Source organism: Gobius niger (assembly GCF_951799975.1).
Source record: "Gobius niger genome assembly, chromosome: 1".
Classification (NCBI taxonomy): domain Eukaryota; kingdom Metazoa; phylum Chordata; class Actinopteri; order Gobiiformes; family Gobiidae; genus Gobius; species Gobius niger.
Genome location: NC_136852.1, coordinates 8742112 through 8766935, shown reverse-complemented (window position 1 = coordinate 8766935; position 24824 = coordinate 8742112). Strand labels below are relative to the sequence as shown.

The 24824-nt window shown below is 42.4% G+C and overlaps 1 protein-coding gene across 2 annotated transcripts in view; it reads right to left on the bottom strand.

Annotated features, from left to right (window-relative positions):
* The window catches only part of kcnab1a (potassium voltage-gated channel subfamily A regulatory beta subunit 1a), a 173793-nt gene that overhangs the window by 91991 nt on the left and 56978 nt on the right, over window positions 1-24824 (bottom strand). The window contains exon 1 of one of the 2 annotated variants that reach the window (XM_079575384.1): window positions 23509-24167. The exons of the other annotated variant lie outside the window; for it this stretch is intronic. Coding sequence (XP_079431510.1) covers window positions 23509-23717 — 209 coding nt within the window. The 5' untranslated portion in view covers window positions 23718-24167. Of the gene's footprint in view, window positions 1-23508; window positions 24168-24824 lie in introns of those variants that run through there. 2 annotated transcript variants of the gene reach the window in all.

The following is a 24824-nucleotide window of genomic DNA, read 5'->3' as shown; positions in this document are numbered from 1 at the left end:
CCGACAGGTCTCTGAGACATTGCGGGGACGTCACAGAAACAACTCCCAGATTTTGGACAACAAAAACATTGCTACAGCTGCTTGAGACCGCATAGACCTCTCGTAGACTCAGCTGAAATAGAACCTGTTTGTTTTCTCCAAGACTACCTGGAGACTGTCCTTATCTCCAGAGGACGTCTCGGCGATATTTCCGTGACCAGCAGCGACTCTAGTGTCCAACTTGTCTCCAGACCAGTGAGATAGGCCCTTAAAGCAGCACTAAGTAACTCTTGCCCCTAGAGGCCATAAGCGCAACTGCAGGTGTCATAGCAAGTTATGATTTTTTAACTTTTTAATTGTCTTGGAGAGTAAATACTACGCTGACAGGAAAGGGGAAGGGAGAGAGAGAAATTGTACATCCAATTATACAATGGAAATCTTCGCTTTTTAAATACTGTTTAAAGTGACGTTAGCCCGCAGTTATCTTTGCCCGTTAGCATGGTAGCTTCTTCTTCGTGATTCCATTAGTGTGTATTGGTGGCTCTGGTCCGGTGGGAGTCAAATTGCAAGCATGGCTTTCTGGCCAGAGACACCAGGGGGAGATGAAAGACCCTCCAATCATCCCATAAACACTTGTATTACCCCCACAGGGACTACGGAAAGGATTTATTAAGGTAAACACGTTACTTAGTACTGCTTTAAGAGTGCACCCGATGATCATTTTTTTGGCTTGTGCTAGAAAAAACCTATACCTTTGCCACTTGCTAATCATTTTGACTGTGTTTTATTGCTTTCAGGTAAAGTTGTTAGAGGTGACTTTAAACATTACGAAGCTCCTTTTACTCGTTGTCACACTTTGACTCACTCAAACACACTGCCGTGCAATCACAGGGACTCATTCTTCCTGTGCCAACATTTATACCGATACCCGGCAGCGCTGCGAGGTGCACGTGTGATGAAAGGGGGGATTGAAAAAGCGCGCAGTAATGAGTGAAACAAAGTCGCCGTGTGATGATTTTCAAAGGAACTGGGCAAAAGGGTTTTCTGACAGACTCTCCGTCACAGACCAGACGCAAGCTCCTTCCACGGCTGATGGGGGCCGTAAAAGTACAAAGATTTGTTCCTCTCTTTTCATCTGTGGCTGGGGCTGACAGGTAGAGCCCACTCCATCGGGGCGGCCACGACGGACCTGCAGTGAAGGTGAAGCAGGTAATTGAAGCACTCCTGTACGTTAAAGATAGTGGCTGTTCAGGATGTCTGCTTCCTTAAGATTAGCTTTAACTGCTCAGAGTGTAGAATAATAATTGTAATCATTGTAATGTGTGTTTTGAAGACATATATGAAGACAACTTGCGAACAGTCTTGTTGTCCCATAGTGAAAACATAAATAGCACATGATAGGTTCCCCTCCAGGGTTAGGACAGACATTTTAATGGGACTTAAGACGAGACACTGTAGGTGAGTCCGGGAAAAAATATAATCAACACTATTGATATAGATATGAGGGGGGAAAAAGTGTATTGCAAGTTTTCTGCCATTTCATGCATAAAAATGGCCAAAATTGCAGATATTTTCAGAAATCTAAATAATGGATAGACCCAGATTTTAATTTATGGTAAATGGTCTCAACTTATGCCCCTCCTGGAGCCGCCACCTTAACGTGGTGGACGGTTTGAGGGCCCTAATGATCCTGGAGCTCTGTTGTTGGGGGTTTCGTGCCCCTGGTAGGGTCTCCCATTGCAAACAGGAGAAGCCCCTGAAAGAGGCCTGGTTAGAACCGTGAGGCCGTCCTTCTGTGGACCCACCACCTGCAGGAGGAGCCGTAGGGGCTGGTGCAACTTATGTAGCACTTTTCTACCTTCATCAGGGCCAAAACGCTTTACAGCAAGGAACCAGTCACCCATTCATTCTTTCATTCATGCACAGTGTACAAAGACACTGGAGGCGAGGTGGGTGAAGTGTCTTGCCCAAGATCACGACAACAGTGGGCATCTTCAGGAGCTGGGATTCGAACCCGACCTTGCGATCATGAGACGACCCGCTCCTCTGACCGCGCCACTGTTGCCTTCAGTTTCAAATTCATGGTTTTATTTTATGTATATTATTAACCCCAGAGGGGATTTTGGATCTTGTTAAGACAAGTTTTGTGTTTTATACTCTGATGTTAAAGGAGAAAAACTAGTAAAAGTTAAAAATCTCCAAATGAATCAATATTGTCAACTGCTGTGTCTCGCCTTAATGGAACTTTCAAGGAAATGCTCCCAAATTGTGCTTTAGTGTTTTTTAGATCATAGCTTAGTTGTGATTTCGTCTCAGTTTAGGTCTATGTTAGTCTACTTTTAGTCTTAATTCAGTCTCAGTCTTGTTCTGGCGGTATCTGGAAATCCATGTAGTTCCTGACATGGTACTTGCTCGGTGTGAGAAGTCTCTGACACCCGGTCTGTAAGCAGAGCTGCCGTAAATTGCAGTCAAGCAACATTACCATAACTTCAAAAGAAAAGTCCATTACGCTACTGCAGGGGGAAAATACAATTATAAGAACAAGTTCACGTTTCTATCTGCAGTAAGTGGTTTCAGATTGACGGACTGTTCTCAAAGGCAGACTAAGCTTTTATTACGGTGCCCCCCACGGCTATAAACCGCCCACTTAGCCAAGGCAATAGTATGGATTCTCCTAAAGACGCATTTGGACGGACTTCCTCCAGTCACCTCTGCCAAGGAGGTTACGTAACAGGCCTGTCAGCGTGTCTCTCGGGCAGGATCAGACAAAAAATACTGCAGTACAAGCCCATTCAATTACAGTACAGACCTATAAAGAGAGAAGCGATGAGATTAGAATTGTTTATGGGGTCTCCACGCATTGGTGGGTGCGCATCCAGCGCTTTATTCCCAGCAATCAGTAATCCGATCAAAACGGCTGTTCAGCAGCGTTATAAGATGGGATAAAAGTGTCCATCAGCCTTTTGTATTTCAAGACTAGGATTTATTGCTACAGTTCTTTACATGTTTTAGCTCACTGATCGCATAAACATGAACCAATGGCATTTTTGTACACCTATCTGTCAAGAACAAAGCAAAGTAACATCCAGAGGTAGTCAAGAAGTAAATGTATTCAATTTACAACAGTGGACTTGGAGATCTATACTTTTGCAGGCAAGGCAACTTTATCTATATCATGCATTTCGTACATAAGGCAACTCAATGCGCCTTACAAAAGAAGATATGCAAAATTACAATCAGGTTAGAGTTACGGCAAAGCACAAAAAGACATCAAGACATGGGAAATACACAGTACACAAGGTCACGTGTTGAAATCTTTTCTTGGGCAGGGGAGAAGCGCCCAACTATCGACTGGAGGGCGGGGAGTTGAGAAAAGGTCATGAACGCAGACGCTGAAGGATTGGGGTATGGTTTGGGAGGATTGGGGGATCTTTCATCTCCCCCTGGTGTCTCTGGCCAGAAAACCATGCTTGCAACTTGTCTGCCACCGGACCGGAGCAACCAATACACACTAATGGAATCACAAAGACGAAGCTAACAGGCTAACGGGCAAAGCTAACAGTGGGCTAGCGCCACTTAAACAGTATTTACAGCCAAGTTTGAGCGAAATAAAGTTGCGTAATTGGATGTACAATGTCCCTCTCTCCCTTTGTCTTTTCTGTCAGCGTAGTATTTACTCTCACGGACAATTAATGAGTAAAAAACGCAACATGCTACGACACCTGCAGTGGTGCTTATGGCCTCTAGGGACATGAGTTACCTTGTACTACTTTAAGAAATGTATAACGTAAAAATATTCTCAAATTGAGTCATTTTAACATCCTTTTTGTGTGTTAGGTTTATAATTTATGTTGTTGAAGTATTTGTTCACAACACTTATTACATTTGCAGACTAACTGAGCCACTTTTACTTGTATTGGAGTACTATCTGTTCTTGACCACTGCTAACAACTTCTTGTATAACTGTTTCACAAACACAAGGCACTTTCCTTGCTCCTTTTTTTGTTACAGCCAAATTTACATGTCATGGAGGCCGAAACTCCGGTTCCGAAGTCTATACTTTGATCCTCATCTCTGCACTATCTTTATGTCTTCACTGTCCTCCATCGTAGCACATAGCACATCGGTGACGAGCGGCTAATTGTAGCTCTAAACATGCCATTACCTTTCCCGTTTGGAGCATAGCAATTACCCATAATATCAGCTGCTATGGCTCTGGCTTCCACTAATAGCTTTGGTTAGCGGGTGGTTGGCTTTGTACAAGACCCTTCTCTGAGCTGCCCCCGTTTGGAAGGAGAAGAAATGGCGACAAATAGGTCAGTGTGGTCCCGACAGATCCATTTTTAATGACGCAGTTTTGCCAATGAGAAACACTATGAAAAAGTCTGCATCGTTTTCCGTTTGTTTTGTCAGCCAGATCCATTTTAGCAATTACTTTGGGCGACGGTGGCTCCAGTGGTAGAGTTTCCCCCTTATAAGCGAAAGACTGACTGTTCATGTCCAAAGATGCTATATATAGGACTTATGGATATTTATTAGGATTACTTGTGTTTTTTTGTTGACACCTTCACCTTCTTTTTTCATGTTGATAATGTAAAATAGACATAGCGCATAATTGTGCTAAAGGAACTTGCTTCAGCATCGATATTTTGCATTTTAAAACTTAAAAATGAAGTAAATGTATGGAAAAGTGATTTTAGGAGCAATAACTAGTCTCTTAGCATCTTGTCCTGAAGTTGGAGCGCCCTCCACTGGAATTGCCCATATATGGTCTTGTTTAAAGCAGCCAGAGAAACAATTTAAGCATGAATAATTCAAGCATTACTTTAATAAATGCTTAATTATAAATATATTTTCTGCTAAATAAAGATACATAGACATGGAGAGGAGCAAAGTGGTTCAACAGCCCATAAATACTTTTTAAAAAAAACTAAGCTAACCAGGATCTAAGTTAGCTTCATGCTACATATGCTAACATTAGCGACAAGTGCAATTTTTTGCCTCTACTGAACAGTTTGCTGTGAAAAAACATCCATATGGACCCGAGTTTGGCTTGACTTTATTGATATGTGATAAATATGTTTATAGTCAGCCAGAAAACGGCTAAAAAGAGTGAAAAATCGTGATTCCCATGAGTGGTTTTCTAACCCTCGACTAGGCCACGCCCCTTATATGACGCATTGCCATCAGTATTATCCATGATTTTAAAAAATGTGAGCCATAATGTTTAGCCATCTATGAAGCTGAATACTATTCGGTTTCCCTCACTGCTGCTGCAGATGTGACTGTCAATTTGTCATATTTACTTGCTGCTTCGATGGTGACAAATAGGTCAGCGCAGTCCCAAAAGATTAATTTTTAATGAAGTTGTTTTGCTTATGAAAAAGACCAATTTGGCCCCCCAGATCCGTCTTAGCCATCTATTTGCCTCACGCAGCTGTAATAAACCCTCATACCCTACACAGCTAAACCTAACAGTCAAGTCATCATATTTACTCTTTTAGCGTTTGACGCGGATGAATGCAAGCTAGCTCAGTCATGCCCAGGGAATCGCACGCATGGGTCTAACTCTGAATGTATGTTGTGCTCACTGTTAACAGCCAACGCAGGGGGTAATAGATTTGGAATTGCTGAGCCGTTTTCTGCAAATGCGTGTAGTTGTTGATGCAAATGGGTGATAAGAGACCACTTTAAAAACTTAGGGGAAAAGGTGCATTTAAGGACAAAGCTTCAGTTTTGGAGAGAAAGAGCTGCAGGTAATGAGGCCGGCTGCTGCAGTGCGGCGGCGCATGGTTGAGCGGACGGCTGCTGTACAGTATAGTGAATAATGCAGGATGGTGTGAGCGTCCAGAAGCTTTAGAGGCTACATGAACTCATTTACATGACATAGACTAGTCAAGACACGTCCAAGTCATATGAGTTATAAAAAGGCATGATATTGTTGGCTGAGGGAAGCTTAAAGTAGATTTTTAAGACAGAAAATCTCCATAAAGAGATGCCTGACCTTTGGCAATGATCTCAAAGCAAATATGATCATAGCTTCTTCTCAGCATGCTATGAACATTTTAGATTTAACGCCCAAAGGGACTAATTTACCAAGCGTTTGCTGATGAGGAAAACGAGTGGAAAATGCTCACTCACACTGCATTCTCTCATTTACATATCAGATATGGGGGTCTCATCTGGTCAAATTATAAACTATCTACTACATGTTCTAAAATGCCCATAAGCTACTTTCCAGCACGTACTTGCTATTAAATAATAATAATAATAATAATAATACATAAGTCTTATATAGCGATTTTCAAGGGACTCAAAGGCGCTTTACAAATGAGACAAACAAACAAAGATGGGAGTGCTGCTGTAGGCTGCAGGCGAGCTAAAACAAGTTTTGAGCAGTTTTTTGTAGGTGGTCAGTGAGTCGGAGTTTCTGATGTGGATGGGGAGTGATTTCCAGAGGGTGGGGGCGGCGATGGTGAAGTCCCCCAAAGTTCTGTGCGTTGATTTGGTGATGGGTTTGAGAAGGTTTAAGTCAGCAGAGCGGAGGCGACGGGATGGGCGGTTGTGTTGTAGGAGGTCTGTGAGGTTGTGAGTGTGAGTGTGTGAGTGTTTTAAAAAACGACCCAAACTGAATTCATCAAGTTGCATTTTCAGTGTTTCCAAGTTGGCAACACCAAAAAGTAGAACTGTACCATTTTAGTTTTGGTACAGTTAAGTTTTATGTGCCAGTAAACACTCATGCTATTTGCGCTAATGCATTTAAAATGTGAGACTGCCTGCATATTGACGAAGTGGCTAGTAGCTTCACGACAGTATCAACATCGATTCCCAGATTGGATGGGTCCATTCCATTTGGAGCTTTCATGTTTCGGGTGGATCCCTGCTCCTCCGTCTACACATTTCGGACGATATTTCTAGAGAGAAGAATCAAAAGGCCCTTCCCTGGGTGGAGAAATATCGTCCGGAATGTGGATGGAGCGGCACCCCTTGCCCAATGCAAGTTGGCAACATTTAGCGTTCTCGCCTCAAAGCAAGAAGGTCCCGGGTTTTGATTCTCAGGCCTCACTGTGTAGAGTGTGCTCTGCTCTCCCTGCATCTCGGTTTCATTAGCCTGGAAATTTGGAGAATTTTCAAAAACTACAAACTGTCAAAACAATGAAATAAACATTATAATGTTTGCATTTTTTGTTGTGTGAACTATTAGTTACTCAATTACCTTAATTGTATTTGCCACACACCTAAAATATTGTCCTCTTCAAACTTTGATGGTCTGAAATAGGGAAGAGACTTTTCATCTCTCCTGTGATTGGTATTTCAGTGTATATTCAAATCAGATTCTGCTGCAGTTTATAGCTTTAACAAAGCAACTCTCAGTTGTGTTAATCCCCTGTTTATTCCCATCCATCCCTGATAATTTCCTAGGAAAATTTCCAAAGTTGTAAATTCCCAGAATTTTGCCACCCTACCCAGACCTCCCCTAAACATGAGATTCTGAAATGTGAGTGGGATATTCCTGGTTAAATAACGGATAAAAAGGGTTTTATTGCTGAATGAATTGACTTAATGGGTATATAAAGCACCACTATTACCCATATGTAATCTTCTGTAGGTTTTAAAAAAAAATAAAGTTGAATTTTAATTACTTTGAATGCTTGACGAAAAGAAAATTCTGAATACATTGAGATTAATATTGGGAGTTCAAATAAACTGTTGCTGAGGTTGTTTTTGTTTTTTGTGAGCAGCTCCATCCATCAGCATTGCCAATCTGGCCATCAACTTAATGTGTGTTTGTTGCTGTTGCCAAAGCCTCAAACGCGAGTTAAACCCAGTTGTGGTTCAGAAAAGGTCATCTTGTTAGATCTGGCTGAACACAGGCTCACTTCCATTAACCTTTATTTTGCACAAATTGAATCAAAGCGCTGGACACATTGGCTTGGGCTCTGCCGTGGAATTAGTTTCCTGCGCTGCAGCGAGGACATGAGCGCTGCCGCCTTCTGCTTTTAAAATGATGCCGACTCGGGACATTATTGTTCGCGCACTAAAAGGGTATAATTAGTTTTGCTGCAGCGCAGGCATATATTGCCGCTTGTTTCTTATGGTCGGGGAAATGAAGACAACTGCAAAATCTCCCTTGAAACTGCGAAACTTGATGTTAATGTTAATTAATGTCAGTTGTGCAAAGTAATTTGATAATCTAACTCACACCATGACAACTAAAAAAGTGCTATATGTTAATTAAAAAGAAGCTTCTGCAGAGTCAAAAGATCCAGTGCATTCATTTTTCACTAAGATCGTGTATTGATTATGGAAGAGTGCGACCACTGTGCAAAGCCTTCTCCAGCACATCCCAAAGATTATCAATGAAGTTAAGATCTGGACTCTGTGCCATAGATGTCTACATGAAGCACTCTTTCACAATGTGAGCCCAGTGTATCCTGGCTTTGACATCTTGGGATATACCTGTGACATCAAGGAAGAAGATTTCCATTGATGCAACAGATACAGACGGCATCGCGTCATAGAAGGGGGCGTGGCTTTGCCGAGGGGGAAAGTAGAATCTCCTGGGAAAGACAGTTTTTCACACCTTTCAGTAATTTTCTGGTGTAATATTAACTTATTTATCACATAAAAATAAAGTAAAGTTTAAATCGGGTCCCTATGGATGTTTATTCACAGCAGATTGAGCGTTAGCATTAGCACGCTGCTAACATGTAGCATCATGTTACATCATATGTCCGTTTTTTATGTATTTTTGGGCTGTTGAAAAACGTTGCTCCTCCCCAAGTCTTTGTATCGTTATTTAGTAGAAAACTATGTTCATAATTCAGCATTTGTTAAAGTAGTTTTTTAATAATTAGAGAAATTGTTTTCTCCCTTAAAGTGATAGTCTGGAAGTCTAAATGTTTTGCAAATTTTTTAAACTTGCAAAATTGACCACCTGGTTTTGCATTTTGATATACAGTGGGGGAAAAAAAGTATTTGGCCAAAATCCAATAGAATGTCTATGTGAAACTGACCAAATACTTTTTTCCCCACTGTACATGAATATGATTTTTTTTGTAAAGTCCCTCCTTCCCAGATTTCTTCAGCTAATCAGCGTCTAGCATCCTCTCGCATTGACCAATGAGACGAGCTTTTCCTGTGAACCAGCCTGTCAGATCCAATCAGGAGGGGAGGGGGAGGAGCTTGATTGTTTACTTTAAAAAATTCTGTTCCTGCTCTCCTCATTTTGCAAACTAAGAACGGCTTTCTGGTCCAAGAGGGGAGGAGTTTGCTTTCACATTTCCCCCTATCTCTCTTCACTTTGCAAACTTACAGAATATCACTTTAACTGTTTTCAAACATGACCATATATGGGCGAATCATCATCAGCCGATCTCACTCTTTGTGCAGAGCGTTGCTGAACTTAGACCTGACCAACTGCTGCGACCTCACATCAGAACAGTTTGTTAAATCCAGCTGGCCACTTTTGTACAGTAGATAAGCCTCAAAATTTGGAGACAGGTCCCCGGGGGCTGCACTGCGGTTGCTCTCTACTCCTGACAAGATGCAACGTGGCAATCTCTACAGTCCAACACGATTAATCTGCCGTAAAACCTTCCATTCACTGTTACATCAGAATATGCTAATTCTTCCTGTAGAAAAAAACTGGTGTAATTGATTGTAAAAGTGTTGTATGAAACCCGACCACACGAGCACCAGATAAACCCACACAGCGTCCTCCTCATGCTCTCATCCGCATCTCCATGGCGACAGGAGTCAATTATATGGCCTTCGTATGGATGCGCTCACAAAGGGACTCTCCAACACCACCTCTCAGCACCACCGCACTTATATCATCCACGCAGCGCCGCTTTGATGTGAGATGGAATAACATGCATCGTGTTGTAGACCTTGTTTTACATTAGGCGAACAGACAAGCTCACTCTCACGCACACGCGCTGCTGCTTCACAAAGAGAGATCTAAACCGCGATGAGAGGGGCGTGAAGAGTGGTTAAGTGAAGAGATAAACTTTAGCACTTGTTGATGACACCGGAGAATGTAAAGTGGGTTCAGGAAGTGGTCTCATTCCTTGTAATGTAAAAGTGCGATACTGAAAATTATTGCGTTACTTGCATTATAATGACATTATTACAGCAAGAAGGTCCCAGGTTCGGTTCCCAACTTTCTGTGTGGAGTTTGCATGTTCTGCCTATACACAAGTTTCCTCCAGGTACGTTGGAGGAAACACGGATAGGTTTCCCAGACCACTAAAAACATGTACAATAGGTGAATCCTCCAGCCAGGTGATACTGACCATCAGCCTAGCTCCACATCTCCACATCCGGTCTCCGGGCTCGGCACCCACTGCTCCTTAGCCCAGTTGCAAAAATTTCCGTATAGTGCATTGAGTTGCCCAGTACGGAAACTCATTGCTGCCAATGTCAGTGAAACTTTTTTGACTGCGCTTTCTCGTTCGAACGTAATGCCATCTTGTTCTAACGTAATGCCATCTCGTTCTAACGTAATACCATCTCGTTCTAACGTAATACCATCTCGTTCTAACGTAATACCATCTCGTTCTAACGTAATACCATCTCGTTCTAACGTAATACCATCTCGTTCTAACGTAATGCCATCTCGTTCTAACGTAATACCATCTCGTTCTAACGTAATACCATCTCGTTCTAACGTAATACCATCTCGTTCTAACGTAATACCATCTCGTTCTAACGTAATACCATCTCGTTCTAACGTAATACCATCTCGTTCTAACGTGTTGCCAATGTCGTTCTAACGTGTTGCCAATGTCGTTCTAACGTGTTGCCAATGTCGTTCTAACGTGTTGCCAATGTCGTTCTAACGTGTTGCCAATGTCGTTCTAACGTGTTGCCAATGTCGTTCTAACGTGTTGCCAATGTCGTTCTAACGTGTTGCCAATGTCGTTCTAACGAGTTGCCAATGTCGTTCTAACGAGTTGCCAAAAGCCCAACGCACACCAGAGCGCAGCGGCACATCATCTGACGCGCGTCCATTTCGGCACAGGCGGCGCGTCAGGGCACTTCAGTTCAGAGGCTTTTCCTCAAACCATGTGGTGCTTTAAACGCGTAATTCATACATTTATCATTAATAAAATAAGACACGTATGTCCATGTTGCGAGAGAGAGAAAACGTGGCTCTCTTTTGCAGGTTAATAGGGGACTGGCGAGTTTAACATGCTCCACCTGAGCCCTGATGATGGTTCTGTCTCCGCTGCTTCTATCATCCCCTTAAACAAAGTGTACGGCAGTCTCCCTGTTTGTGATAAATGTATGAATTACGCGTTTAAAGCACCACATGGTTTGAGGAAAAACCTCTGAACTGAAGTGCCCTGACGCGCCGCCTGTGCCGAAATGGACGCGCGTCAGATGATGTGGCGCTGCGCTCTGGTGTGCGCTGGGCTTTTGGCAACTCGTTAGAACGACATTGGCAACTCGTTAGAACGACATTGGCAACACGTTAGAACGACATTGGCAACTCGTTAGAACGACATTGGCAACACGTTAGAACGACATTGGCAACACGTTAGAACGACATTGGCAACACGTTAGAACGACATTGGCAACACGTTAGAACGACATTGGCAACACGTTAGAACGAGATGGTATTACGTTAGAACGAGATGGCATTACGTTAGAACGAGATGGCATTACGTTAGAACGAGATGGCATTACGTTAGAACGAGAAAGCGCAGTCAAAAAAGTTTCACTCACATTGGCAGCAATGAGTTTCCGTAGCCCAGTGTGTGAAATGTGCAGCATAAATAAACTTGCCTTGCCTATGGGGACAATGAAGTACTCCTTAAAGGGACAAGATGCAAGCTGGTAATTTTTATACTCACTACTGCCACCTCAGGTCTTACGTGTAACTGAAGCTCGTGCATGACAGAACTTTGGACCCGAATTAACACTTTTTTGAGTGACAGTGCAGGATTTTAGAGGCAGTTGTGGTGAACAGGTCTGGGCTCATTCAACAAATTAGGACATGGCTGGAACATGTAGGAAAATACCTAATTTTTTAAAATTGTAAACTCTGTATAGTCCCTTTAACATGTGCAGAATACATGCAATAATCCCTGTATTTACATCACTTATCTCCGTCACTTTATCAACCATTTGCACTATGATCGCAAACCTGCACTGTTAATACTGATAAATATTGATTAATACTACAACATTTTTTGTTATTGTCTGTTTACTTTGTTATTCTGTCCCCTCAAAGTCCATGGTAGTCATTGTATATAAGATACCACGGTTTACTATTACATTTTTTAAGTCCTGTCTATTTGCACACCCTGAGTGTTTCTGAGAGCGGAATGCAACAAGTAACATTTCTCCATTGTGTAAATAATAAAGCCTATCTCATCTTATCTTATCTCATGTTAACCTTATAGCCAAATACTCATGGATTTTGGCCGAGGCATTGACTTTCACAGCTGTATTATAAAGGTTTTTGTGGTGATTTCAACATTACAACAAAAAACAATTCAAATTTTAAGCGATGGTCTGTGTTTAAATGTCTTACAAATGTATTGGGAAAGGCCTTTATTTGTACTGCGCTTTTCACAGACATGGTGCTTTACATGGGACAACTTGCATTCACAACATACTCGGTGGTGGCAAGCTGTACCTTTGTAGCCACAGCTGCCTTATGAGGTAGTCTGGTGGAATCGAGCCTGCCAATCTGTGCCATCGATCCCTGCCACCGCCACAAACCACCATCGATGTGTTGAGCCTAATGCGCATGTTTTTAGTGGGAGTGAAACCTACGCAGACACGGGGAGATCGATCAAACTTCACAGAAAGCTACAATCTTACTGAACATCACTTTAAATAATAGTTTTTACTGTAATGAAATCCGCACTGAGTTTTATTGAGGCTGCATCTTTGTGTCGTGGAGTTTACCATCCAGACCTAAACTTTGTTCTGACTCCACTATGATGTTAAAGATTTATGTTTGAGTTTATGTTATGAGTCATCACAGTCAAACAATCGGATCCCATTATAATGTTAAACAAAAGTGAGTGCAGAGAGAATACGTTGACAGAGCAGTCCAGTCAGCAACCCAAAATAATTTATCTCGCACATACACACTCGAATCTTTCACACAGCGTTACAGTCTATAGACAAACTGCAGCCGGGAGATAAGGAACGAGATGTCATTGCAAATTTCTTGGTGCTGCAGAGCTGTGACAATTACGACTATTATCTGAGTCCTGCGGGACAGCCAAGGGCATCGCCTCAGCTCACGGTGCCTCTCATGAGGAGCTCAGAGACCGGCTCCTACTGTTCTACAGAGAGGGAGCAGTAAAGTGAGATCAGGTCATTCTGTAACATTCTATTTGACAGGGTGTAGAGCTTTTGAACAACCTTTACAAAGCATTACTCCACATACAGTGATTTGTAGATGAATAGGTTGACAACAAAAAAGTCAGCACCTGGATGTAACAAACTGTTGTGATCTGGGGTGTAGGTTCAGTAACACTATGTGCCCAAAGACTGAGCTGAACATCTTGAATGACCAGGTTATTCCTCCTGTAATGGGTTTCTTCTTCCCTGATGTCACATTGTGAAAGAGTGCTTCAGGGAATATGAGACGAATGCACACTATCCTACTCTTTACAAAGACGTGTGTCTGGGACCAGGGGTGATTTCTTAAAAAAATCTCCATGGGTGTGATTGATAAGTGTATTAACCAAACAGGAAAGCCTGATATGTCGCAAGCCGCAGTGTATTTTGTAAACAAGAAAGTTAATGGTTTTAAAATGCACCGGCCAGAAGAGTGGGGACAAATGTGAACGATCTGTCGTTTTTGCCCCCAAAAAATTAAAGGATAAGTCATTTTCAACTCGATTCATATCTTAAATAAACGGGACAAAGCGATAGACAGCAAAAAGAAGAAAATCCTCTTAGAAAAGATGAAGCATCAGCATTCTTGTTAAGTACATTTAAGAAAGGTCACATCCCCCCACTCCGACACTGAGGTCTAATTGTCAGATAATTATTAAAAATATGTGGGCCTACTAGAACTATCCCTAACTTTTTTTTTTTTTAATTCCTTTATTTAAGATTTAACAATTTTACATATTATTTTCAGAACAAATAAAGTGCATTTCATTCAAATAATACAAAGGTACAATACTGTTTACAATTTTAAAATGTTCCAGGGAAGTTGTTTCGTAATGTCCAGTGATTGTCTTCTTTTGAGTTCTGTGGAAATTTGTTCGCAAACTGTTGAACTGTCTATAAAAGTCTGTGTCGTGGTTAGTTTTGATCGTGTCTTCCATATTTTTATTGCAGCTATGGCGATGACCAGTTGGAAAAGTTGAGTTTTATTTAAAGTGAAGTTTTCTGTGAAGATCCAATGGATGACAGAGTTGTAATTAATTGTAAAAATTAGTCCGATGTTTCGGAGTTGAGTCCAGATTTCTTGAGTTCTATAACAGTCTAAAAACAGATGTTCTTGTGTCTCATCCGCTCCACAGTTCGGCATGGGGCATGTTTTTGTTTTTACAACTATCCCTAACCTTACCTTAGCCCTTAAAGGGACTATACAGAGTTTAAAAATGTTAAAACTAAGTATTTTCATCCCCCTTCATGTTCCAGCCATGTCCTAATGTATAGAATGGCTCTAAAATCCTGCACTGCACTTACACGTAAGACCTGAGGTGGCAGTAGTGAGCATAAAATGACCAACTTGCATGTAGTCCCTTTAAGTACATTTAAGAAAATATTTTACTCAGATACTCAGCCCAGATTTGATTGGCTGTTAGTAAAGCTCCAGACGGTCCTGTTTTTGAACAGAAACAAAAGCAGGAGTGGACGGCTGGCCAGGCAAATGAGACATCATTTTCACACTTGGATTTGCCAGATTTTAACCTCACTGAGAACCGTTGGGATGTGCTGGAGAAGGCAGTGCGCAGTGGTCACACTCTCCCATCATCAATACAAGCAACATGAATGCAGCACCGGACTTATTAAAACAATAATAAGTGAATGCGCGCTGTAATGAAAGCGGGAAGTGTCCAACCAAATATCGCAGTGTGTGACCCTTTTTTGTGGAATCAGAAAGTGTCTTATACACAGTGAAGAAGTGGGAAAACTTAGACCAAGGGACGTAAAGAAAGATAATGCATAACTGCTGCTTTTTTGTTATTTTTTTGTATATGTCTTTAGGCAATGACTGTCTTTTTGAGAATTGTTTAAAACGCCCCAAATCGTGAACGTCAGGGCCCAGCAGGCAAGATTAAACACTCAATTTTCTTACACCCTGGGCTGTCCTGTCAAATAAAGCTTACGGGCTAAACAAAAGTTACAACATGAACCCAGCCCAACCTATTGACTGAGCGCCGTGCCACCTCAAAGTAAAGGAAATCGCTATCAGCTGAATGAACTCTCCCCACAGTGTATTGGCCGAACAGCGGGAGACTGCCTTCTATTCCAACATTCGAGATTTCCATGAGGGCAGCCATTTTCCTTAAGTCCATAAATCCACGTAATCCACACAGTGAGCGCTCCATGTCAATGACCGGAGTACACAACACACGCCCTCCGTCACACGCTGTTAAATATTTTAATGACCTGCTAAAGGCAAAGAGAGCGGTGAAGAGGTCATGTGGATGTTATGACAGAGGACGAATAATGGTTAATATTGACTAAAGAAGGAATTATACAGCAAATATCAGCTAACTGTGAAGACAGGAGACAAATTATTGGATATTTAAAACCAATGTGTTAAAAATCTTTAAAATGCCTGAATCAACATCAATGTATTCAAACTGGCAAGTGCTTCAGTAAGTAGGATGGTAATGTTCTGAAAACACAAGGGGAACACACAGTGAACTATATTAAACTGTACATTAAGAATGGACTAAGAGAGAGGGTGGCGTGTTTTTGAAGCCGGCTCCATTATTTCGAATAGGGTGGACAAAAATAGTGGAAGAAAAAAAATAGGACAATGTGTCAGACAAACACATGGAGATTGAAATGACAAGCTGGTGTTCAACAATGGCTTAAGGGGAGGTCCATTAGATCAGGGAGTTTCCGGAGCCTGCCCCCGTTTCCATACAGCTTCAGGAAGAAGTAGGCGATAATCAGGTACAGGGCCTTTAATTGAGACAATTAAAGGCCTTGTACCTGATTTTTTTTTTTCACTGGTAGTGAAATTAAAGCTGTTTTGTTTTATTTAAATTTATTGAATATGCAGTATTTTGAGAAAAACAGACTGTCCATGCTATTATAGTGCTTTTAATTGTGAGCTTGCAGGCTACGTTTTGTTAGCATTACCCTAAAAAGTGGCTCTGAGAATTGTGCTTAAAAACAAATCCCTGAGAAGAATTGGGATGTTAGAAATGTGTGAAGGTTCTTGAATCATCTTCTGTACTCTGTAGTTGAAGTCTCGAGCGTTTCGCCTCTCATCCAAAAGGCTTCGTCAGCAAACTGAGGTTCAGCTCAGCCCGCAGAAATGTGTTATGTATTTATGGGTTTATTTGGTCGGGACAGTGCATGTTAATGAACACACATCCCACACTCGCACTCACAAACACACTCTCATTCATCCTGGCCTATTGTACATGTTTTTAGTTGTAGGGGAAACCGGAGTGCCCAGAGGAAACCTACACAGACACGGGGAGAACATGCAAACTCTACTCACGAAAGCTAACTGCTGCGCCACCGTACCATGTACAGTATGTACGGCTGTGCAGTTAATCGAAATTCGATTAAAATTTCGATTATTACACTAAACGATTACAAAATTAGCATAACCGGAAAAACAGTGCTGTGTGATGATGTCATCAGGCTGCGCTGCTCAGTTTACTTGTGCAGGTGTGAGGGCTGGCCAGCAGGTGGCAGGTGTGAAACAGAGACCTCTCCTTAATCGAGGTATACTTGAAATCATTTGTACTTTTATGACTGTTTAGGAAACAGAAAATATTCAGCAGTTTTTTTTAAATGTATTGATAAATATATAAATGTAATATAAATAAATATATATATAAAATAAATGCAACAAATAAAGGCAACAAATAATCGTTTAAATACTCGTGATTTCAATTATGACTAAAATAATCGTGATTATTATTTTTTCAATAATCGAGCAGCCCTACATGTATGTAGGGAATGACTTTGGACACAACTAACAGTTTAAACTTTTCACTATCTCTTTCATTTTTGTCAACGGTAAAAAGCAAATCAAGTACTGGGCCTTTAACCTGTACGTGAATTTGAACTTGAAACATAATTAGAAACAACTAAAGAACAATTGCATTGCCTTTCATTATGTCTCGTGTGCGCCTTGTAATCTGGTGCATTTGACTAAGATTAATGTGTTAATGTGAATCCTTTAGGTGTAATTCTTATTGTGGCGAGCTATAATTAAAAAATACTAAGATTAACTAGGTTAGCAAGCAACAAAAATATCAGTTCAAATTCATCACTGATTTATAATTCAGTCCAGTACTGTGCTCCACATTACACTGTCAGCTCTTACAAGGCGCTGAGTGATTTGCACATGCATAGCCTGCTCATCAGTGTTCTCTGTGTGTTTCCATCCCTCTCTCTCCTGTCATTCTTTTCATCCCATTGTTTATACGAAGTGCAGGAGAAACTTAAGACCAGCTTTTGTGATGAGCTATTTTCACTATCTGCCTACTGAACTTTTAATGACAACCTGGCAGGACAGGACGCAGCGCCAGTGCACGGAGCTGGCATTCAACAGGCGCAGCAAAGCAGTTGTAGGACGCGCTTGCTCTGTGCCAAATTTCCACATATTGCGGTTTTCACTTTGCAAGAGGAGTTGATCAACAGCCAAGGAGACTCAAAATAAATCCATACTGTAGGGATTATTTTTGGTCCCTTTTGTGTACAATACCAATGAAGCTAAAGTGGCTAATCACCTGTCACGCCTTTGTTGAGCCTATAATTGATTTTCTTAAAACCATTGCTTAGTTATGCAGAGTGTTGTTGATTTCTGGAGACTATTATTTTTTTTAATTTATGCAGTCCTTATATTTGAAGAGTTTAGTGGTGCTAGGCTAGTGCTAGGCTAGTGCATGTCAATGGTAACTAGTAGCCTGCATTAAAAACAGTCAAGCACAGTGCACCTGAGGGAAATCACTTATAACACCAGACTACCCATATAAATGTCTGTGTTGACTGAATCATTTTTGAAATATAACCATTTTGCATTTAAAGCAGTACTAAGTAACTTATTTACCTTAATAAATCCTTTCCGTAGTCCCTGTGGGGGTAATACAAGTGTTTATGGGATGATTGGAGGGTCTTTCATCTCCCCCTGGTGTCTCTGGCCAGAAAACCATGTTTGCAACTTGACTGCCCCCGGTGCGGAGAAAGCAATACACACTAATGTAATCACGAAGAAGAAGCTAACATGCTAACGGGCAAAGCTAACTGCGGGCTAACGTCACTTTAAACAGTATTTACAGCCAAGTTTGAGTGAAAAAAAATGTTTCTATTGTATAATTGGATGCACAGTAACCCTCTCTCCCTTCGCCTTTCCTGTCAGCGTAGTATTTACTCTCCAAGACAATTAATAAATTAAAAAATCGTAACTTGCTACTACACCTGCAGTTGCGCTTATGGCCTCTAGGGGGAAGAGTTACTTAGTACTGCTTTAAAATAACTTATATTTGAGCAGCATCAGCTTCCTGGTTGCAAGCTACGCAGCGGCGGAGTGATCTGCGAGGTTACCGGAACTACGGTAGTTTGTTTACCTGCAATAAACAGTACTGTTCTCCCTGTGTCCACATAGAAGAGAATTGGGTGTAATTCCTCGCCTGACAAAGAAATTCTGAATTTCAGTTGTTTTTTCTTTTTGTAACTAGGCCAAATATAAAATACAATTCCTCAAAATGCGATTCATGGTTGATCCTTCTCTCTTAATGAGCAAATGATCTATTATGTGACCTCTTGAGTAGGAGTTTTGCAAAAGTTTGGTAGCCTCTAGACTATAACTTTTTTATTAGACAGTCATCTTCTGGTAAACCTGCATGGAAGCATGGATCAAAACGTTTAAGGATTGTACCTGCAAACCATTCTAATTCTCCATAATCAGCAGTTTCCCCACATCCTGAGTCCTCGTTTGACGGTGTGGACGGCACAGACTGAAATCAGAGCGGATTCCACCCACGAGCAGCAGTCGGATTGCCGGAGTGAAGCCTGACGTGCCTTGTGTAACCGAGCTGACGCAGGAGCGAGCTTTAACTCGTCCGTCTCTCCAAAAGCGCTCTGTATTTACATTCGGCCTGTCAGTTCTGCGCCGCACAGACACTGCACAGGGATATCCAGGTTTCAGGAATGATCACAGCACCATGTTTTACGTAAAAGGCTCTGCGAGAACTGCTGCAGGCAACGGGAGGGAAAGGCGGAGGAAGAGGAGCAACGCTGGGGTCAAGTCCTATTCAGACGCTTGGCAGACTGCAGGCCCAACAGAGGGGAGCGGCTCAAGTCCATTTTGTGATATAAGCGCAGAATTTGGCATAAATGCTGCCTGCTAGTCATCCAAAAAAGTAGAAGTGGATGATTTTTTTTTGGGCCTGAACTGCTGTTATAAAGAGACAGAGTGACCGCAAAGTGCGTCCAAGAAAAGCAATGGTCGACAAACCGGCAGAAAGACTGTCAATTACCAAGAAACGTTGTTCGCATTTTCTTGGGGAAATTGCTGCAAAATGAATCATCTCTTGTTATTTTTAGTTAGGAAACTATTGCCATCCTGTTAGCAACTAGCGACTTAAATGCCAAGATATAGGCGCCAACGAGAAGGATATTCCGCTAGTCACTCCTCACTATCAATAATGAAGAACTGATGATTTCAAATTGGTGGGTTAACGCAGTGTTTCCCAACCAAGGGTACGAGTATGCCAGGGAGTACACAAGCAATTAGCAGGGGATTTCTTGGAATTATTGCATAGGAAGAAGAAATTGTAGCAGTTGCATCCATCCATCCATCCATCCATCCATCCATCCATCCATGCATTTTCTTCTGCTTTATCCGGGGCCGGGTCGCGGAGGCAGCAGTCTCAGCAGAGATGCCCAGACTTCCCGGTCCACGCACACCTCCTCCAGCTGTTCTGGGGGGACCCCGAGGCGACACCAGGCCAGCTCCGAGACATAGTCCCACCAGCGTGTCCTGGGCCTTCCACGAGGCCTCCTCCCAATAGGACATGCCTGGAACACCTCCCGCGGGAGGTGACCAGAAGGCATCTGAAGCAGGTGCCCTAGCCCCCTCAGCTGGCTCCTTTCAACATTAAGGAGCAGCTCTCTACTCCAAGCTCCTCCCGGGTGACTGAGCTCCTCACCCTGCGAAGGAAGCTAATTTCGACCGCTTATATCCGCAATCTTGTCCTTTCGGTCATTACCCAAATCTCATGACCGTAGCAGTTGCAGTATTTCCATATTATGCTTTGCTGTAAAAAATTGGAATTTAAAGTGTGTTCAGTTTTATTTTCTAAATAATTGGCTTTGCGAGACAAAAAAGGTTGGGAACCATTGGGCTAAAGGAGGGTTTAGGTCTAGGTGTTAGAGAATTAACAATGGTGTTCGAGAGGATAGATGAAAAACAGGCAGCAGTCTGGATGTCTTATACAGGAGAAGTTTATTTACCATCGGTGCGGGACCCGGAGACAAGAACTCGAGACATTGCGCTAGTCCTACCATTCAAGTCTGTCTATGCTTCCACAGAAAAGGGATAAACACCCCCTCAGAGCGTCATACTGATACGCAAGAGTCTGAGCACTATAGTCAAGGCTATGACAGAGATAGTACGACGCTACAGCCTGACCCAGTATGATAAATAGCGATTTAATGTTATCCTCCAACACTAGGTCATAGTCAAAATAGAGTCAAACCTTTGTTCAACGCTGAACACCACAGAACTATGAAAGAAGTTCTTTTATATCTCCATCTTTACACTAAATGTAATAATGTGGTCAAACTGTGATAAACATTTCTATTTGTGTCACAACTTTCGTGAAAAGGTGAAGGTGGGTCCTAAAACTCCCAAAACACAGTCTTCAACCACTACGGAGAACTACGGAACTTTGAAACCCACAACAAAAGCATGTTTTCACTCTTTATTTTCCTGGATGACTGTGGAGCATCGTTTCTTTCTGCGTCTGTGCAAATCATGAGTCACAACGCAATGATCAGGGCTTAAATTAGGAAAGTACAATGTGTTATACATTTGTGTCAGTGTTCCAGAGAGAGGTGCCAGCTGAGGCATCTGTTTCGGGAACCTCCTGGGAGCCGTATCATCAGGCCTGTTCCGTTGGGAGGAGGCAGACCGGGGCCCGAGATATGAAGAGTCTGGCTTCATGTCTCTGTCAATGTCACAAGAGGAACATTGGAGGATGGAAATGGGCAATGCCAGGAAGAGTCTAGGAAGAGTTCTCATGATTGCAACATCACTTGACTGTAAATGTGAATATGTGTCATCAGGGCTTGAGCAGTGGAGCAATAGAGGCCCAGATCTGCCACACCAGACAAGACCCCGGGTGTGTTTGCAAAGAGGCAATTGTCTCAGAGGCCCCTGAGAGTGATGCTGGCAGGGAAGGAATACATGGAGTGCCATAACAAAGTGGCTGGCATCGTGTACAGGAACATCTGTGCAGAGTATGAGCTGGAAACCCCAAGCTCAAAGTGGGAAACACCTCCAAAGGTTGAGAAAGAGCTAAGATCCTGTGGGACTTCCTGATATAAACTGACTGAATGGCAATGGTGAACCAATCGGATATTGTGGTGGTGGAAAAAGGAACAGAGGAAAGTCGTTGTGGCTGCAACATTGGGAAAAAGGAACACGAGAAACTAGAGAAACACCTGGGGCTCGGAGAGGGTGAAGGGATCAGTGGTGCCGTGGTTTGGCAGCAATCCCCAAATTAGAGGAGTGCCCAAAGCAAACTGGAGGAAAGCGTAAGGGACCCAAGCTCAGACGGATGAGAGACAGATCGTCCGCAGAAGGTGAGAAAGAGTACGTAATAGAAAGTAATTTTAATTTCATTGTCATCCTCATAGCAAGATGTTTCAAATAATCTCGACAGGTTTGTATCAAATTGAAGGCGTTTTCAGCTCTAAGGGGTTAACCAATCTGCACACTTTAAGAACTCTTCTCGAGAGGAAGGAGCCAAAGTTTCAACAAGTTAAACCAACGATAGCCCCAGCCTGGCCACTCTTTAATTAGTGTTACTTTACAAAGATGTGTAGTCTTGGATCTGGTGTCTCTGCGTGATTAACCAATCAGAGAAATGCATCTTCCGTCTGTACCAAAACAAACATGGCGGCTTACCAGAGTAGATAAAATGAAAAAGCTTCTGACAAATCAATAGGTGAAGCAATAAACCCGGTCGATTACAGACGAGAGAAGTTGTAAAGGTCGGGATTTGTGACAGATAATATTAGTTGTACAGTATTACATTGGCCTGATCGTAAGAGATCACATGCTGCTAAATCTTCTTAAGTGGCAGACAGTAATGGAGATCACAGTGGGAATGAGATCTTGTGCATGACGTACATCTATCTGGATGTTGCTTTGAAACGAGGAGCCCGGGCAGAAACCTGAAAACACGCCGCAGACTACAGGAGCGCCTCTGATGCTGCCAAGAAGAAAGGCAAAGCCATCCCGTAATATGACAGCAACCAAACCAGACGAGGGGGGAAAAAATTACAGATCCATATCAAGATCTCAAATGTCAGCAAAGTGAAAAACAATTTGAAAAAGATTGATTTTGTGTCATCTTCTTTATCAGATTTTAAGTAAATGCTCATAATAAAGGTAATCAATCTAGTATTCTGGAGTGGAATAAAAACAAAATGCTAATTATGCCATTTATTCCTTGGTTGTTTGTTTGTTATTTACCATCAACTTCATTCAGAGATCCACTCACGTCAAAAACAAGACAATATATCATCAAACTGCAAACATAAAGACCATGTTCTGCTCATTTAAGCCATGGACAAGTTATCCATCAATACACAACTGTGTTCGTATACAATAGTGGCAATCATACTGCTGCACTTATCATCATCATTATCATACAACAGGACCTCGGATTTTGGAAAGTCAAAACGTCAAAAGACACTTATTTCAGCTTCTGCCATACAGTGACATCATCTGCATACCCTTGGTTGATCATGCAAATTGTAAATGAAAGCCTATGCACCTAACCCTAACCCTTTCGGTGGGTTGAAAATACAACATTTAAGAGTCTCAAAGATCCTAATTGTCACCAAAAGTGCATTCACTTTCATGCTTACTTTAAATTACTGTATGTTTTATGCATATTGCCATGTGTTCCTGCATACGTTTGAATGTGCTAAGTCAATACAGAGTTCATAATGCTGAAACATGAAGGAGACAATCCATCAATGTGATAAAACTGAAAGGATTCAAAGGCTGATATCAAGTGCCAAAGAGTCACCAATGCGGTAAGTTCCTATAAACTCGTCTTGATATGGAGGCAATAGTTATAAAGTGATGAAAATGCAGCCGTCTCCCACCTGTATTTCATGCCCGTGTGCTTGCCGGTGGACTCTTTGAGCGAGATGTGGCGCGGGGTGAAAGAGCCAAAGCTTCGCGCGATGATGGCCACAGTTCTGAACTTTGCCCTGGCCTGGTTGACCACATTGGGGCTGGTGGCGTTCTGCTTCCCGTGATCTCCATTGCCCCTCTTCAGGTTGTGGTCCGTGCAGGCTATAGACACCTGCATGTCGCCTCAGAAGTTGTCAAAAGCTTAAAAAGAAAAGAAATCAGAATCCTTTTTTTGAATCTAGTTGTGGAGTTGCGCGCTCGTCTGCATGGCTTTGATCTTGTAAAACTCTCAGTGGAAGTCTTCCATTTGTCAGATCGGTCTTCAAAAAGGTGGGGAAAGGAACAAAGCCTCTTCAGTTCTTGGGCGTCCGGCGTGTGATGCTGAGGGGGAGTTTGGAGGGAAGGCTGCGGACTGGCAAACGGAGAGTGTGCCGAGCGGAGGAGAGAAGAGAGAGAAAAGCAGCGTGGAGCCTCGCCGGTGTGACTGAGGCGCACTGGTCGGACTGAGCGCAGAGGAGAGAGGGTGCGCGGGAGGGAGAGAGAGAGAGAGAGAGAGAGAGAGAGAGAGAGAGGAGGAGGGTCAGGCTGAGTGTGGGGAATCAGCAGGGCGCACTGTCACACTTAGCACCTTGTCCTGTGAATTCGGTTGTCATTTTGTTTTGTTTTTCATGCACGCGAGTTCTTTGCCAATGTTTTGTAAAAGATGAATGGTCACACTGAATGGCCAATGATGTATACTTGTACACCTACTCAAATCACCTAGACACAAGAGACGAAGCAGGTGTCGTCTTGCTCAAGGACACAAAGGCAGAATGACAGCAGCATGGTTAGTACTTTAGAAAGTGGGCAGACCTCTCTTCCACTATTGCCATATTTAGAATAAACAACGAATCCCAGGGAGAGCATACACAAGGAAAGTCCTTTCCAAAATCCAACAACTGTCGGTATCTACAATTTTTGGGGAAATACTGGAATCTAAAAAGACTCACAGAAACAGAGCCGCATTAAAAGACAGTGAATCAACGGTATGAAATACTGTGCATGGCTGTGATGAATGTACGAAGGAGAGTCTTTCCCCAGAGTTTAGACACTGGTGGTGGTCAGTGGACGATGACCTGAGGCGAGCAGAGTATAGAGATGAGGCCATGTAGAGGAGGGGTGGAGGAAGGTCGCAGCACACTGGGAAACGGTCAAGGCAGTGAATGAGGGACTTAAGAGGGGAATCCTGGGAAATTATTGGTTGAAGAAGGTGATGCAGGCAGCATCATTGCCTATATGAATTTAT